General features: G+C 43.2%; 2 protein-coding genes across 2 annotated transcripts; one reads left to right on the top strand and one right to left on the bottom strand.

Moving 5' to 3' along the window:
* Positions 1–1,006: 1,006 nt before the first annotated feature.
* ADAP1 (ArfGAP with dual PH domains 1) lies at positions 1,007–2,659 on the top strand (the record flags this gene model as incomplete). Its single annotated transcript, XM_009698445.1, has 4 exons — positions 1,007–1,069; positions 1,515–1,586; positions 2,032–2,260; positions 2,631–2,659. Coding segments are annotated over 4 exons (393 nt in total), but the record flags the coding sequence as incomplete, so codon positions are not given.
* A 3,760-nt stretch (positions 2,660–6,419) lies between these two features.
* Positions 6,420–13,993, bottom strand: GET4 (golgi to ER traffic protein 4 homolog (S. cerevisiae)). The gene is made up of 8 exons (XM_009698444.1): positions 13,914–13,993; positions 13,409–13,490; positions 12,295–12,444; positions 10,495–10,633; positions 8,409–8,549; positions 8,250–8,325; positions 7,987–8,059; positions 6,420–6,889 (listed from the first exon to the last, which is right to left on the bottom strand). Exons 1-8 carry the CDS (start codon positions 13,986–13,988, stop codon positions 6,801–6,803), a joined length of 825 nt encoding a protein of 274 aa, XP_009696746.1. The 5' UTR covers positions 13,989–13,993; the 3' UTR covers positions 6,420–6,800.
* Positions 13,994–17,786: the final 3,793 nt, after the last annotated feature.

Raw genomic sequence — 17,786 nt, 5'->3', positions numbered from 1 at the left:
AGGTTAAATGCAGTAGAAGGGGTATAAATTGCTCACACCACCCTAAGGATGCCCAGGCTGCCTCTGCAGCTCCTGGGAAGCAAGGCTCTCCAAAGGATGCTTCAGGCACCCATCTGCAGGGTGAAAGAACCTCTCTGAGCTGAGGGTGATGAGCTTCTTGCTTAGGAAATTGTCCTCAGCCCTGTCCCAGGAGCCAAACACTGGGGCTACAAATGCTGCAGAGCTATTCGCTACCCGCAGTGAAGCATCCAAGACGAAGATGCTCCTGGCTGCTGTGGAACAGCTGTGTAATTCTTTGGGCTGTTGTATTTTGGGGTGTCTTTGCCTTACAAGCACATGCCTGCTTGACCAGAGCTGCTGTTGGGCAGAGTTAGGTGTTGCAGGAGTGCGGTTTGGCAAGCGGAGTCATTAATAACCTGTTTAAATGAAAGGCAGGGGTGGGGACCTGTACGGCCAGGCTCGTCAGCCCTGTTTTTAGTGAGACTCATCAGCTTTCAAGAGGCTTTTAGAGGCATCTGCGAAGATCCCACAGCTACTGCTTTGTCTTCACTAAGCAGCGTTAAAAATATCCCCGGCGCTGGTAGCTATTGTCAGCAATATCTGCAGGAAGGGGGAGTGCACAGGCAGCATGTGTTAATGGGGTTTTACGGGCAAATTATACTTTAGGGCTTGCATGAGGACCTCCTGCTGCGTCTGGTGGAGGGGATGCATTGCCAGAGCTGACCGGTGAAGTGGGATTTGGCCTGGGGGCTTCTCCTGGAGGCTGCTGGCTCTGCTGGCGGAGTGCTCAAAGATGCTTCATGTTTCTGCACCCACCTCTTCTGAGCGCTTTGGAGGAGTGGGACCGAAGCGTTTACCCAGAGCCGTCGGGTGGGCTTGGGGCCAGGGGTGAGCTTGGCGTGGGTTTCCCTTCCAATGACCCACCAGCCCTACCCCGTATGCCCGGTGACCCCCAGCTCCCTCCATCTGATGTTGCTCTCTTTTCTGTCCTCTTCGGTTGCTCCAGCTGGTGCCAAAGCTTTCTAGAAACTACCTGAAGGAAGGGTACATGGAGAAAACGGGGCCAAAGGTAGGATATAAAACGTTTCTGCAGTCCTTCTAAATGTGAGTCCTGCTCTGTACGGGCCTGAGAAGGGTCCACTGGTGGGACAAACCCACCCTTGCTGGGGAGGCAAAGCCTTAACACTGTGAATGCATTAATACACTTTCCTCACCTGGGAGCAAACATTAAAAAATCCAGAAACACTTCACAAACCAACCACCCCATCTCCCCTCTCACTGCCCATTGCTGCCAGCCCACCTGGTAGGGCTGGCATACCTGTGGCTCACGTGCCCATTCCTGCCAGCCCACCTGGACCCTGGCTGTGGTGGCTTGCAGTGGCCCAGAATCCACCAGTTCCCAACTCCCCCAGCCCATTGGGCTCCTCCGACTGCCTCAATGCTCCTGGGTCATGCCCGATAGGAGAGGAGCTGCTCTGCTTCGGTGTGTAATCCTGCATTTTTTGACTCTTCAGCAAACAGAGGGGTTCAAGAAACGATGGTTCACCATGGATGACCGACGGCTCATGTATTTCAAAGATCCCCTGGTAAGATGAAGGTGCCTGGGCTGTCTGTTAGGAATTATCTGCAATAATAATAGTAGTAGTAGTAGTAATAATCTGCAGTGAAGCTCAGGCTGGTGGGAGAACCAAGAGGGCACTGAACCATCACTGCTAGGGGGATCTGCCTGGTGTCCAGCGTGCAGTAGCCCTGTGCATAGATAATTACCAAAAATGCTTTGGAAACCCTGTGCACCAGCTGCAGATTTTTCTGCATCTGGATTTTGGATCCCTGGTGTTGGTCCTGTATTGTGGGTGCCCCTGGGAGGAGCTGGACCGGGGCTTCATGGGGTGGCTGGTGCTTTCAGTGTTTGGCTGCTGCATTTTGCTGATGCGTCATTTGGATGGTGCAGGGTGAGCCGTGTCCTGGCTGCCCGGGATGCAGAGCTCGCCTTTGCAATCACGCCTGTCTGACTGCTCCGTTATCTCCTAGGATGCCTTTGCTAGAGGGGAAGTGTTTATTGGGAGCAAGGAAAACAGCTACAAGGTCCTGGAAGGGCTCCCGCCGTCCACGCAGGGAAACCACTGGCAGCACGGGATAACCATCGTCACCCCAGATCGGAAATTCCTCTTTGCCTGCGAGACAGAGGATGACCAGCTGGAGTGGATTACGACTTTTCAGAAAGTTATAAGCCGGCCGATGCTGCCTCAGGAATACGCAGGTGTGTTTGCTGGTGAGGGCTTTATTTCCCTTTATTTTCCATGAGTTAGAGGACAGGATGGATGGAGGGGGATTGGGGATGCAGCGGCATCGCTCCCTCCTGCGTGGTGTGAATGGGGCAGCCCTTCCCTGCCCGAGGGAGGCTGCAAAGGCTGTCCAAGCAGAGAGAGGCTGACATTGGGAGCAGGAGGATATCCTTCCCTCTTCAACACCTCTGATGTGAGGTCCATGGTGCTATAAGGATGATCGGAGCCAAGGAGCATCGGCAAAATGAGGACCATCCACAGGGTGGGCTTGCGCTGGGCTGTCGCCACCTGCCAGTGCTTGTCCTGCTTTTAACTTTATTTTCTCTGTTTTTTTTTTTCTTTCAGTGGAAGCCCATTTCAAACATAAACCTTAGCTGGGACTGGCTAGGCAGACCTGAGGAGTGAGCTTCTGTTTACAACACAACATGGTTTTATTTGAAATGTTAAAAATAATGAATAATGATAATAACAGTAATAATAATAATAATACTTCCCTTCCCCCTCATCATTCACTTGATCATGTTGGAAACCAAGAAGGGCGGCAGCGAAACGTTGGAGAAGATGCCGATCCAACCCGAAATTCGGCTCTGTGGCCACTCCGTGGGATGCGCTGTGGGGATGGGTGGGTCCTGCAACCCCATCACCCCACACCCACTGAAAGGGGTGTCCCACCCGGCTCCAGCGGGATGGCAAAGACTGTTGGTGGCACATCTCGAGGGGAGACGGGGCTTTTCCCCCCCAAGCTGGTCCCTGGGGGCTGGCGCTGAGCATCCCCGCAGCCCCAGCTCTCTGCCAGCCCTTCCCACGGGGGCTGCGCGCCCCTGAGCGGTGACATCCGAGTGGGGTGTGAAGCACCGACCTGGATACACCCGAAATGGTGAGGTGCAAAATGGCTGAGCCTCCCGATGGCATTGGGGTAAATGATAAGTAAATGACCTCCCCTGGCAAGCGGTGGTGATGCTGTACCCAGGCTCGGGTCAAACGGGATTTAGAAATGGAGGCAATTGGCATTGTTGGCCTTGTTGCCTGCTTAACGAAGTTTTTTTCGGTGTGGGCAGAGCAGCGTTGCCCCCCGCCCCAGCCCTGCAGCCCTGCAAGGGGGACACTGAGCCATGAGATAATGCCAGGGAAGAAAAGCTTTTGGGGTCGGGGCCCATGCTCTGCTCCCTGGGTCGTTCCTTTTTCATGGTTTGGGGGGAGTTCACACCATTTCAGGAGCCCCGTGTGGGTTGGGGAGTTGAGCTTTAGGTGCCATTTTGCTGACGGGCACCATAAAAGCCCATCCTGGCCCACCCTGAGCAGGCACATCCCTCCAGCCGATGGCACATTGCTTCTCCAAACTGGTGGTTGCACTTCCCCCACCCCCCCCAATAATTCTCTTAATTTTTGTTGATTTTTTGTTTGGTTTTTTTTTTTTTTTTCTCTCCCTAAAAGAAAAAAAAAAACTGCTGCTTGAAGTGACGTTTCAGCACTGTGTTGAGCACTGTAATTTCTGCGATCAGGGCAGGCGGGCTGGGACCTGCACACCATGTGCTGGATTTCTACCTAAAAAAAATGAAATTTCTGGCATCCAATGAAGTACCAGCCCCAGACACAGACCTGTCCGGCGCGTTTCTTATGTTGGTGTGTGTAAATGAGAGCATCTCATCAGCTGTATGCATTTGTTCTGTCACTGGTAAGACAACTGTGGTACTAAATGTCATTCAAACCAATAAATTATTATGTCAGAGCTGTGGCTGTGTGGTGCTGGGGTGGGGTCGGGGAGGGGTGAGGTGGGGTTTAAAAACAGCAAATGAAAACAAGTAGGTGACAGTGCTGGCAGAGCCCTAGGGGGTACAGGACCCCCACAAAACCATCTGCCCCTGCCCTGGGGCTGCCCAGCACGGCGAAGCAGCTGCGCACGCATGCCCGTGTCTGTGTCTGGCAGGTAACTATAGTTCATGTAAACCACACATAGGTATTTATGTATATTATGTAACATAGTATATATTATACTTGTGTATATGTGTGTATTATAGTGTATATTGTCTATATTTTTACCGCTAATACTCCTATCTATGTATGCACACACATACACAAAAGTGTATTTCTTAGGCATAGAGTAATAAATGCTATGAAAGCTAGAGTTGTGGTTGACTATTCAGACACAACTCTAAACTGCATAGGACATCTAGCATGATATATAATACACTTTAGTGTGGGTACATGAGCTAATATAGTTCATATGAACACATGTATGTATAGATAGCTATCATTAGACATTTACTTTACAAATATATAAGCTAAATATATTTCATACACAGGTCTGTATATGTATAGACATAATTGCAAAGTTATAAAGTATATATTATAAATATACACATGTGCATGCTTTTTATATAAAGTATATAATATATAAATTTGAGAACTATATTGCATATAAACATATATATATATATCCACATGCATAGGTGGATACGCATAGCTCTGCATATCTATAATAGATATTTAACTTACACATTTATAAATACTTTTAATATATTTTACACACACTATCACTCACACTTACTTAAAAACCCAGGCATGTCAGAAGCAGGGAGAGGACAGGCTGAGCTAGTTGTTTGTGTTTATAGCTAAAGATTGTTTGTGTGTGTGTATAAATAATATAAGTCATATGCCATACAATAATTATAAATCATTATATACGAAAAAGGCTATTTCTATGTGTGTATACAACACATACATATATATATACATATATTATACACACACATATTCTGTATATGCTGTTGCAATTGTTGAATCTGTATTTTGTACATGAGCACATCCCTGTGGGCAGCTGCAGGCTCAGCCCCTGCCCCATGCCCAGCAGCAGACTCACAGGCTCCAGGGCCGCAGGGTGCTGGGGTTCGGGCTGGGCACACGCAAGGTTCAGGGGTTGCAGGAGGCTGCCCCAAGACAGGCACGTTCACTGGCAGCCAAAGGCATGAAATGATGTGGCTCTTAAGCGCTGCAGCCATCCCAGAGCATTTAGTAAATGTCTACAGCATTACCCTGGGTAGGGAGTTCTTCCCTGAACTTGCTGCAAATCAAAGCAATCGACAGCTACTCGACATTGCAATACCTGACTAAAACTATGCCTTTACTGCACAGAGGTAAAGCTGCAGCACTGAGGTCTGGCTGACTCACAGTCAAATGCAGAGGGTAAAAAAAATAGCAAAGAAGTAAGAGCTCTGCTCGTAAAACTTTTAGAAAACAGCAATATCACACATCCTGGTATAAAGTGTTTATTTGAGACTTCACAATTAACACAAAGTCTTCCTTTCAATGCCTTTTCTTTTTCATACAGTCAATAAATTTGTATTAATCCCTCCCTCCCCCATGCATGGTTGCTGTTTATTAATTTAAGCCTTTTTATTTTCATTGTGAAAAAATAAAGCGTTTCCCCACTCTTTCATCTGTTCACTGTACCACTGACATCCACTGTGCTGCATTAAAGAGGAGGAGATGTAGAATGGCTATGCCTACCACTGGGGCTGAAGTTACTCCATTATTCATTGATTTATTCTTTTTTTACAGAAAGTGTTAAATGAATCAATCACCCAAGAAAAATAAATATATCACAAAGAACCAAAAGTTCTGCAGTATCCCTTTTCTTTACATACAGCTGCAGTTCAAACACATACATTGCTCACAGCAAAGCATTTCATTCACCATTAACGCTGTTGCCTTTACGTATGGTTGTGAACTTACACTAAAAAAAAGAATCTGTTCCAAAGGAGTAGAGCCATGAGCCAGAGGAGGTATTTTAGATGCCAAATTTTTATACCCAGGCAAGAGCGATCCACATGGAAGCCAATTACATACGTTCCACTGATCGGCTCTTACGCATCACCAAGTCAATCTTGTGCTTTTAAGGAAGTATTGGCTGAACACACGCGTGGGCTCAACCAAAGCCAGACCTTAAGTAGAGTGAAAGGCAGTATGAATGGCGTGCATGTTACTCACGGCAGTGGAAGCAAGTTCCTGGTACCAATGTCTCTTGGGTGTGCATCTCAAATTATGCTGCTTGGCTCGTCTCACAGTACTTCTGTCACCAGCCTCGCAAATACATTATTCAATTGATCACCCTGCCTTTCAAGATCTTCCTCAGAAGAAGCTTTCTCGTAACAAAGACAATATTGGGTAGGACGTGAAGTACAAGACCCATATTTATGCTTTATTGAATTACTGTGCAAAAGGGAATACTGCATCAGAAACCGTAGAAGACTATATTTTGATCAAAGTCACCAGCCGCTGTATCAGAAACCTGCTAACCATTGCTCTGATTGGTTCATTTGGCTACTTTTTGTTGGTTTCTTTCTTTTTTTACATAAATAATATAGACCAAACATTATAAACATTTCAGCAACCATTTCTAAAAGACGGGAGGAGCCCTTTTTAGGTGCCAAGAAACAACTGCAGGATTCAAATTCCAAAACTGTCTTTGGACTCATGGAATCATCAGATTTAGACGGCACCCAATGACAACAACATTCAGTCAAGCTCAATAGGACTGCTATCTTCCTGACCATCTTCTGTGTCATCATCTTCTCCTGTTCCCATCAGACTGTTTAAAAGATTTCCTAGAATAAAATACAGGACAGTCAAAATTGCTAGCTTTACATTCTCATGTCAAAACCTTTTAACTATTCTCCTTCCATCCTGCTAGGGTGCAGATTTCAATAATAAAGAAGGGGATTTTGAAGTAAAAGAGTCTCAGCAAGACATTAGTATTCCCACACCAGTTTCCATTAAGAATTTCTTGATTTGGGAAGCTGTATTTTGATACTGTTCCTCCTCTAAGAGTACACTGGAAAAAAAACCCACCAAAGTCACATACTTATGTACTATAGTTGCACTTGAGAGGGGAAAAAAAACAAAACCCAACCAAATGAGGAAAGACAGTGAAACTCTCAAAAAGCAGCAATGGTCTGCATCATGCTATAAAGAACTTGTTTGAGACTCAAAGGCATTTATGCGTTCTCCCTGTTTTATTCACTTTATAGATGCCTGAATTGCTGAAAAGCTGTTATTTACATATGGGATCTACGATGTTCATGTTTTTTTCATCAAACTTTGGGTATCAGTGAATTGACATTTGCAGGTAAAGCTTCAAGTCAGTTTACAAGCAAAAGCTTAGTTCTCAAGGAAAAGCATCCAATTTTACAAAAGTAACCCAGTTCAATTTGCTCACATTTTATTCAAGAGCCAGGAAATGAAAGATGAATTTCTCTATTCCATTTCTTGTAGAAGAAGGGCAATATTAGTTTCAGAACTTCTGCTTTGGGAACATTCATTTTATATCATCAGCCCTGCTTAGATCTCTACCAAAGTCCCAGAGCTGACTTCAGGAAAATCTGTCACTAAAGTCTGAAGAAATTAAGCTTTCACACAAATAAGATTTTTCTTTACATTTGGCACTTATACCATAATGTCAAAAATTAACCATGAGTGTCATTCACATGCTTCTCCCCTTCTCAAAGATGAAAAGTCTACTAGCTTCACCAAATTAATTTCACATGCAACCAATTTATCTTGTATTCTACAGCAGGGACTGTGCTATGAAAACCCAATACATTTGTTAGAACAAATTATCGGTTTCCAGCACGGCCATTTTAGACAAGCCTCTGCTCTGAAAAGACTGGTGGTATTTATAAAAAATTGTCAGCATAAACCTTACCTAGTAATCCTCCGTAGGACGATGTCTGCTTGGGCGGAACACCAAAGAAAAGCTGTCCTATTCTATCTAGGTACTGAAACGACACAAGATGAAGAACAATGATGTCAGCTACTTCGTTTACAGGTGGAAATATTATGGGCAGCAGTCATACCACACAAGCTAGATCACTGACTCCTATCTACAAGTCACAAAACAGGAGACAATCAGCTATTATTTAACTAATTCTGTAGGTTATATCCCGTTTACAACTATGAGTAACTCACCTCATTATACATGGGATCTCTTTTCAGCGAAGGTTGATACTGTTCACACAATACTGTAAATACTGTTAGTTTTCCTCTAGAAAGGAAACAACCAAAAATGAAATCTCAGTAACAACTGAAAAGGAAACCAAGAACAACATGAGAAAAATCAGACTGTACCCATCAACTGCCAATAACAGAAACCAGATGAAGTTTAGCAGGGGCTGAACAAAGGGCGGACCCTTTTCTATTGAAGGATGTTTCTGTGTGTATGTCGTAAAAACAACTGATGCGCTGGTCTTATTTTTTAAGCAGAGAAATCTGCAAAAGGAAACAGAACAGGGCAAGTTAAAAATAAAATGCAGAGAAGTAGTTTTACATGCAGAAAGAAAAAGGGAAGCCAAATGCTCAACAAACTCTACTTCATTTGTGCACAGAAACCATTTCAGGCTTAAACTGATGGCACAAACTCTTAACTGGCAGAGGTGTACATCTTTGGCTATGGTTTTGCAATCAACCAAGGAAGGGAAAAATTGCTAATAAACTACATTGTGGAATAAGCAAATTGGGAGGGAAAATTGACATTAAATATTAATAGAATGAGTTTAACCAAGATCTAAGTAGATTGTACACAGGACAGTTACTAAAAGAGGGTATCAATTAAATCAAAATGTGGAAAGACTGGTCACCACGTAATTCAAATTAAAGATGACATCGCATTTACCGGCCCAGAGTTTACTATGCCGAGGCAAAAACCAAATTAAAGACCTCTCTCTGGTCCCATCCACTCCCAAACACAACTCCTTTCAGTATGTATCTGCCAGTGTCCAACAATTCTGTCATTCTGTTAGCACTACCTCAAAATAACATGGCATCAGGATCACTAGTAAGTTTGACACACATGTCTAAAAGTCTCATAATAAAGCTAGACTTTGAACTCCCAAGCCGTTTGTCACCAGATCAATTTCCCAAACTGCTCAAATCTTTGTTCAGGTCCAGTTAATTTAACTAGCAATCTCTGCAAGTCCCATAGGCCTAACAAGACTTTATCTGGGACAAATGCTGTCAGCAAGCACTGGGAAGGCTGCCATGAGAAGTCTCATTTTTGTTCACAGGCTGGCCTCCAATTCTGTACCCACACATGTGCAAGGGCATTGGGGTCTTTTGGCTTACTGCTGAGCAAGGAACTGAAATTATTTTAATTAGAGTATAAACTGCTCTGTAAGAGGATTTACTACAGTATTTAAGATATAAGCCAATAAAGGATGCAGCACTAGTGCTGTATAAATACTGAAAAAATAATCTCTTACTGATAACTTCTCTCCAGAATTTCCCTCCCTCCAGAAAAAAGCCCCATAACATTGTTTAAGAGTCCTGCATGTACTGGATTTCCATAAAAGAGTTTCCACTGCTCAAAATCACTGCAGTCTATATCAACCAGCTACAGAAAGCAGGACAAATCTGACATGACAGCTCACTGATGCCAAAAGAGAGACAGACTTCTCTCACCTCCTCCCTCTCCCCCAACACCTACTCTCTCCTTGACTCCCTGCTGCACAGTCCTGTCTCCACCTCCTCCTCAGACTCCTCCGTGAGCTGCTTTCCCTGACTGAAGAAAGCCATCAGCTGATTAAACACAGTAAAATTGGCTTTGTCAACCTTAATTGTACATGAGCTCCGCAAAGGCATGTAATAGCTTGCATTCCCACCTCCTACAAAATAAATGCCTAAAGTAAATGAAAGCCGCCAGCAACTCTGTCAAACCAAGAACCATCGCACTGCTGCTCACAGACCAAGGTGACCCAAGACAAACTGTCTCTTAGGAGAACGAGACTGAGCGCAAGTACTATGCTAAAGGTAAATACAGAGCCTACTTAGGTCCAGTCTTGGTAAGAACATCAAGGTAAGCCCTAACTAGACATAAAGTGGTATTAACAAAGCTAAGAATTGTGCTTTTGGGGTCAAACAGATGGCATTAATTCTTCAGGCAATTAACATAATTTCAGGTTTCTACCTTAATACGTTTGTTTTCTGTTTTGTTTTGGTTTTTTTTTTTCTCTCCCCAATCTGACCAATTCAACACAACACTTTTGACATGGTTTTCTCCTGTTGTTACCACACAAAGTGAGTTTCAGCAGCTCTGGCCAGTTTCACAATTTCTTTTGAAAAGGATGCATGGTTAACCTACAGTTATCATGATTAAATTAGATTGGCCTCAAACACAGTGTCATCTCAGCAAAATAAGTCAAAAAAGTTTAACACCTACTGTAGTACTGCCTGTGCTACAAACATGTCCACCTCACTGCGGTATCCCCTGGACGAGGAGTATTCTACTAGCATATTTGCACATCCTTCGCCATCTGTGGAGTGCAAGAAGTGATACCGAGATTCACTATAGTTTTGTTCTATAAAAGGAAAAAGAAAATGGCTTTTAAGAAATCGGTTCATCATACCTGAATGTAAAAACAAATTTGTTAGGCTTGTACACTATGGCTGGTAAAAGGTCAAGAGATACACACATGGTACATAAACAAGCAAAAAGAGAGCAGGCTTTTTCCTTCGTAAGTCACAGACAATTTATAAAGGGAGATAATAAATATTACCCTAAATACATTTGAATGACTGGTATTAAATACAGTTTATTCAATGCCACCACAAAACACAGCTACCACTGGGACAAACAGCTTGAGCCACGGGGATATCATTCTATCTAACTGCATGTTGACACTTCGTGTGCTATCATCAGTACATAGGAGAAGAATCAAGAAATTCCATATTAGACTATGTGCACCAAGAAGTCAAACAGCGCCTTCAACGTCCTTCTTTCTAAGTGCACAGAAAGAAGGCACTTCCTATTTTTAGCTTATCCCACTCTTGCTATCAAAATTAAAATTGCTTCCATATGCTGAATAGAACAGCAATTATGCAGGAAAAAAAGGTGTAAGAAATGGCAATGATTTGTTAGAATTTAACTTGAAGCAAAGCATCATGCAAAATCACTCCAATGACAAATCAAAACTAGATAGCTGCTAACGCTGGGAATTTAAAAGCTTTGTTTTAGAAATCTGAGCCTTTTCTGATGAAAATCTCAAAAACTACAGATTAAGAAAATGTACGCATTTTACTCTTCAAAAGAACAGCGAGCAGATGGCTACAAAATGGAGATTTTTACTTTCAGAATGCAACCGTTTCTCATCCTAATCGTACCTCAGCTTCTAACTTAAATGCTCTGAGGAAAATCCTCCCTTTCTAGCTGGCAGCAGCCAACAAGCTAACATAAGTCCCATGAGAACAGCTATGGGATTGTCTATGGCATGCAGAAAGTAGGAATGTTGACCACTGGGTCAGGATTGCTATACGAAACCACTATCACTGCTTTGCAGCTACTGAAAAATTTAAAGTAAACAAAGAATCATCTTGCACAGTTATTAATTCGCAAGAAACCACAGAAGAGATGGCATTCATTCAACTGTTCTCACTCACCTTTGTTATGTTTTGAACATAAGACTAAAAACTGGCTAACATCCACAATTAAAATAATTATTTAGTGCATTTTTGGTTTATCTTACATCTCATCACAAGTGACAAAATCCCACACAAATCAAAAGCAACAGTATCCATTCTGGAATAAGCCTGCTGGTCAATGTCTCCAAAAGTACCTAATTACAGATCCAAAGACTGTTTTGGATGCTAGATGATGTATTTCAAACTTTGTCACGTTCATCCAGGATTTAACAACAAAACCCCCCACAATAGAACAGCTTTGCTCCCCAGCAATTCTCCTCCTAATGACTCAATCAAGCTACCTCAATGTCTAAAGGATCAACCTTCCTTGTACGGAGAGCTTTACAGCAGTTGTGTTTTGCATTTTGCACTAACATACAGTCCCAGGTTTTTTTGTTAGTAACATTAAGCTGAAATTATTGCAAAAATCAGGTAATAACAGAACTAAATCAATCATTTCCATCTCAGCTTCCTTAGATTATTTCCAAAGTAGATCTCTTACAATATCATACTTTCAACATTTTCAAAACAAAACACAGAAAAGCCAGTTGATTTTTCTTACCTTTCCACAGAGTAATTGCTAGTAACTGGTGTAGTTTTGGATGTCCAAGTTTTCCTGATCCCCCACTAGACCATTTTAGCGCTCTGGATACGAAAGCCACTCTTTCAGGAGAATTTGGATCCATTAAACTAAACAATTTAGCCAAGTTTTCTAGAAGCAATAAGATTCACAAATATTTAGCATTAATAGAAATAGGACGAACTGTCGCTTCTAATGCATCTTTAAGATACATTTAAGTTGCAGTGCTATTGTGTCTTTAAGCTCCCTTAACGGCCTCCATAAGCCACCTTAAAAAACAGTGACTTTGAACTTGAGCCACTTCTCATACATCAAGTCAATCTTGCATCTATCAGCCAGCAATACTCATACGACTCCTCCACAGCCAAAAGCTGTGCCTTGCAGTCAGCTGGTGACAGCTTCCCTGTCTCATTGTTTTGGACAGGACATCCCAGAGGACCCTGCAGTTCCAAGGAGGAGGAAAGACTGCTGGTTATGGGACTGCTTGCCTTTCATTGGGAAGCTGTGAGGGACAGAGGGCTATAGTTTGGAAAAGCACCACCAGAAGTCATAGATGGGATACCAAATGTCAGAGCTGACCTAAGTAAACAATGAACAGCCTCTGTCTGTCTGTCTCCATCCATAACTTGTTAATAGAAGTGGTTCGCCCACGCTGTAGCAGCAGTCTGGCCAGACAACTCTTAAGGAGGTCTCCCTGAATTGCGTGGTTACAAATCTCGCAGTCAAACAAGAAAAATTTCCTTGTGAACAGCTGAATCACAAATAATGTGCACACTACCACACTGCTAGGGTGGGAAACCACCATCGACCAAAGCCCTGGGAACACCAGTGACTGCACAGACAGTACATTACTGTCACACTGAGGAAAGGATAATGACACAAGATAGCAATGTTTGTTCTAAGCATGCCCACAAAGTTATTTGGAATCCATTATTCTCTAGTAAAGTTTTTGCCCAGTCCATTTCTACAATGAAGGTAACCCTTAGCCAAGTGGGAGGGCATACAAAAAGGATTTCAGGTTTCAAGTCTGTTAACAGTCACTGTGAAGCAAAAGCACATCTAAACACCACCAAACTGAGTGCAAAGGCCACCTCACCTAAAAGGTCATCTGCTACTTTTGCATCCGATTTCTCCAAAGACTCCAAAACCAGCATGGACAGATCAGCAGCACTGTTTTGCTACAAAACAGACACATACTGGTAGTGATGAACACATCAGTACATAAAAGAAAACATCAAGTAGAATTTTTTTGGAGGCAGATTTAATACTTTAATCAACATCTACAGCTGAGGCACAGTATCAAGTTTCAACCTTCCCTTATAAAAAAATTATAGTAATTTGACAGCATCAAAAGAGAAGCCTCCAGGATAGCAAAACAAATGTGGTTACGATTGTTGTTTGGATGCTCACAAACACTTCTGCTTTATGTTCCAGTTTGGCATAATCCTTCTTTGTGGAGAAAGGCTCAACAAAGAGATAAACCCAAAGATTACAAAGCAATTATCCCAAACATTTACCACTGAGAATTCACCGTTCACCTCTCAAAATCTTGGAATAACACCACCCCCTCCCAAACCACACACACAAAACCTGTGACTTACCTGGTTATGACTGAAGAACAGCAAAGCCCCTGAATACATTAGTTCTCTTGCTTCTGCATGTTTTCCTTGTGACATATACCTGAAAACAATACCAAAGCCTTGATAAAAATTACCACTAAATAACTTGTGTATGCTTAAAGTTACTTACATTTAAAAGATCACTAAATTTAAAATAAAGGCAACAAGGGATTTATTTTTAAATCAGGTTAGTTTCAATAATGATGAACTTTAACTACAAGCTACAGTTTTCTGCTCCAGACTTGACGGAATACAAGCAAAGAGTGTAAGAATGAAAACCGAGAGCTTCAAACCTGATTTAGGCTGAAACAAAGAAAAGGAAATGATCCCAGGAGTTCACTTGAGCAAAAGGTGCCAACACAATGAATCACAGAATCATTATGGTTGGAAGAGACCTCAAAGATCATCAAGTCCAACCGTATACCCGATGCCACCATGCCCGCTAAACCCACTAAACCATGTCTTGAACTACACCACTCAGATCGTCACATTAAGCCATCACAGTGAAACAGTTTTCAGAATACACCCTGGACAGCTTGCACATCCAGTGCCGCCCAAGTGCCTCCAGTCCTCTCCTCAACCCATGTCTCCTTTCCACTGGTTCAAGCCTCTCTGCCCACTACTACTCTCTGCCAGGGGACATCAGCCACATATTGGTCCTCTGTGAACCAAGGCAGCTTGTCGTTGATGGGCTCTAGTAAGACAAGAACAGTCAGCAAGATTTACCATGCAACACTGTACAGAGTCACTAGTTCATAAAAGAAACAAGTCTGGTCTCTCAAATATAGTGCTTCAAAACACACCTGCTGCAGCTTCTACCTTCCTCACTTAAGAGTTAACCATGAAAAGAAGGATAAAAGAATTTATTCCCAATGGTTACCTCAAGAGCAGGAGCCTCTTGCCTTGGTGCTGTGATTGCAGCCTCCTGCACATCATCGCTATCGGTAACTAAAAGTCTTGGATAGTCACAGCTCTAGATTATAAATACAGCATTTCCTATAAAAGCAGTTGAGGTGCGGCAGCAGATACAGTCTCCATCGCTATTTCTCTTAACTGCTTCTCAAAAAGTATGTTTTCTGACTAGTTAGTAACAACAGCCCATTTGCTTTTATTAAAAAAGACGTCAGTTCTACCACACTGCTTTAGTATCTGCAATATTCGTTTTGCCCTCTACACCACCCGGTTGTGCTGTGCCCCTGTTTCACCCCTTGCTGTTCTTGGCGGTCAGAGCAGAGAGGGGCCGGTGGTTCTGGGAGTGAAGCAGTCAGGGGAGTGGTGGGACAGTGTGGGCACGGAGGGGGACACGCCAACCCGAGGGAAAATGAGCAGTAGATCCCAAAAGCTCTTGTTGCTGCATGTGAGGCTCCTGTCACACATGATACTTTCAGGGACAGATCCTACTGGTAAAATCACATCGGACAACAAGCACGGGAGGAGACAGTGCTCCCATCCTGCTCATCGTCTTCCAAAAACCCCATGGTCTTTTATCCAAAGCAGTTAGCAAAACTGTAATAATGGATGGCACAATGGTGTTTCTTTGCAATAAGTATCCTAAATAATTCAGATTTGCAATCACCATAGTAAATGCTCTGCATGTTAGTCAAACAGATTGGCAGCTCCAACATTTTTATAGCTGACGTCACATCCAGGTTTGCTTCTAGGTGTTTGACTCCGAATCTCAGTGTAGATCCACTTCCACAAAGTCTATTTCTAGTAAATTCCCAATGTTATTTGGGAGCTCCTAATCTGGGAATTATTACAGCAGATACTAAAAGATGCTGAAAACAGCTTTACAATATAAAATACATTTGAAAGAGTTCTGTGGCGATTTTTTAAAAGCCTTTTATTTAGAAAGAATTTTTAAGAAAAATAAATACTCATTACATTGATCTAAATGGCACTTAGAACAAGAGAGAAATGTTTTCATAACTGAAATCCTGGAACAGATCGTTCATACCAGAAAAAGTACCTACAAGCATGAGGAAAACAGACACCAATGTAACTACAAGAGGGACATTAAATTTGGAAGTTTGATTCAATCACCAAATCATAAAAAGAGAAGAATTCAACCCACTCAGCCTGTACAGTATCAACACTGGCCCAGGTGCTCCTGTTTGGAGGAGCACAGCACTCGCTGCTTGGGGTCAGGCAGGAACAGCAGTTTTCCACCTGCTCCATGGATCACAAGGAGGGATAAGAAAGTCTGCAGGAGGCAGGCTTACAATAATCTTTCCTCCTCCACTTCTTCCCCTCCTCCACCCTCAAATACATCTCAGTTTATGACTTTTGAAACTCTGAGTCAGGATTTCAAGTTTAGCACACAACTCAAGACAGAACAAATGTTTTACAGGCCAGTGTTGTTTAAAGCGAGTAAGCACTGGCTATCCCAACTACAATTCCGCAGCTGAGATCACTTCGCTCTGTGTTAATGTGTCTCTGGAAAACTGCTGACATTTACCATACGTTTTACAGAGGACAGACAAGACTATCCAGGGCTCTTTTTTGGCCTCAGTGAGTTTCCAAACAAGTTTCACAGTCTCATTGTATCTTTTTGCCTAGAAGGAAACCTTCCCAGCTATGCAAATGTCACCTTTTCATTTAATTGAGCACCTTCTGTCTCTTGCATTTAAAATGGAAAAGGCAAGATCTTTGATTCCAAATTAATTCAGGGAAGCTTAAGCAAAGTATGTGAGTTAATACATTCAGAAGACTGGATGAGAAGTGACCTGCTGAGCCAAGTCATCTTCCGCCACTGCAGCCACCACATCACATCACATAATCCCTACTATAAAATAGGCCATGCTTTGTCTTAAATTGAGATTTATTCTCAAATACAATTTAAATCTTAAGGCCTAGATGGTGCCCTTGCTGATCCCATCAGAAGGCTACAGCAGAACACAACTGTTCTAATTTAACGGGGTTTGGTAGGGCAGGCTATCTAATGTACATTGGTAGCAGAAGTAGGACTACGCAGCAAGGACTCTCTTCCCCACATACCTGGCTGCTATTTTTCGGAGGATACCCACAGGCCTGTTCCCATTCCAACTCAGAGGAGCTCTGAGGACAGGTGATATACAAGTGAGCTACCAAGACTCAGAAGGCAATTTTCCCACCTGTCCCCCCTCAGCAGAACCACAAGTAAACAACACTAGGACCAACCGAGGAAGCCCCTAGAGGAAATACTTTATTCTATACCCCTGAAAGTAAGGGTCTACATTTTACATTTTGATAACAGACCACCACAAGTTACAGTGGATGCGAAAAATAAAATAAAAATCTAAAAAAGGTTTGCAATAAAAGTAAGTTTCTTATGACACAACAGACAATAGTATTTCTGAAAAACGTCCAGGTCTGCTCTACTTAGTCATTGTCACGTACACAAACATTACACCAACTAGAATTTATTCTAATAAAATTCCTCTCTGCAGGTGATCCTTGCAATTCTGAGAGCTGCCCCTTCCTAAAAGTGGCACCAGAGGGTGACTACCACGCAACAGCGTGTAGAGGGCTGAACAACAATCGAGCCCAAACTTAAAACAGCCTGAAACAATCTACATTGCAGCCAGGCTGATGTTTAAAATGAGCTGGTAAATCAGAAGCCGTTAAAGCGCCGTCTGCTCGAGGAGCTCAGGGATGGCCCTGGAGCCAGGGACACGGGAAGAGCCCAGGCCCGAGCCCCCAGGGGATGCCCGGGCAGGCACACCGAGGCCATCCCGCCTGCCAAGGGAGGGCCTTACTCGGCCTTCTCGGGACGTGGGGCCACCAAGAGACGTTTGGGGACGGGGGGCGAAATTCAGCTCTGTCCGTGACCGCTAGTAAGTATGACGCAACACGCCCCCTGCACGTCAACGGCAC

Source organism: Cariama cristata, unplaced genomic scaffold (genome assembly GCF_000690535.1).
Source record: "Cariama cristata isolate BGI_N322 unplaced genomic scaffold, ASM69053v1 scaffold39404, whole genome shotgun sequence".
Classification (NCBI taxonomy): Eukaryota; Metazoa; Chordata; class Aves; order Cariamiformes; family Cariamidae; genus Cariama; species Cariama cristata.
The sequence above is the reverse complement of the archived record's forward strand: the minus strand, read 5'-3'. Positions and strand labels throughout refer to the sequence as shown.

Coding starts and splice junctions, on each gene's coding strand:
- GET4 (XM_009698444.1), bottom strand. CDS start 13,988: ATGTCACAAGGAAAACATGCAGAAGCAAGAGAACTAATGTATTCAGGG. Junction 10,634..12,294: donor AGCAATTACTCTGTGGAAAG/GTAAGAAAAATC, acceptor TTCCTTTTATAG/AACAAAACTATAGTGAATCT. Junction 8,550..10,494: donor GTAGCACAGGCAGTACTACA/GTAGGTGTTAAA, acceptor TTCCTTTTGCAG/ATTTCTCTGCTTAAAAAATA.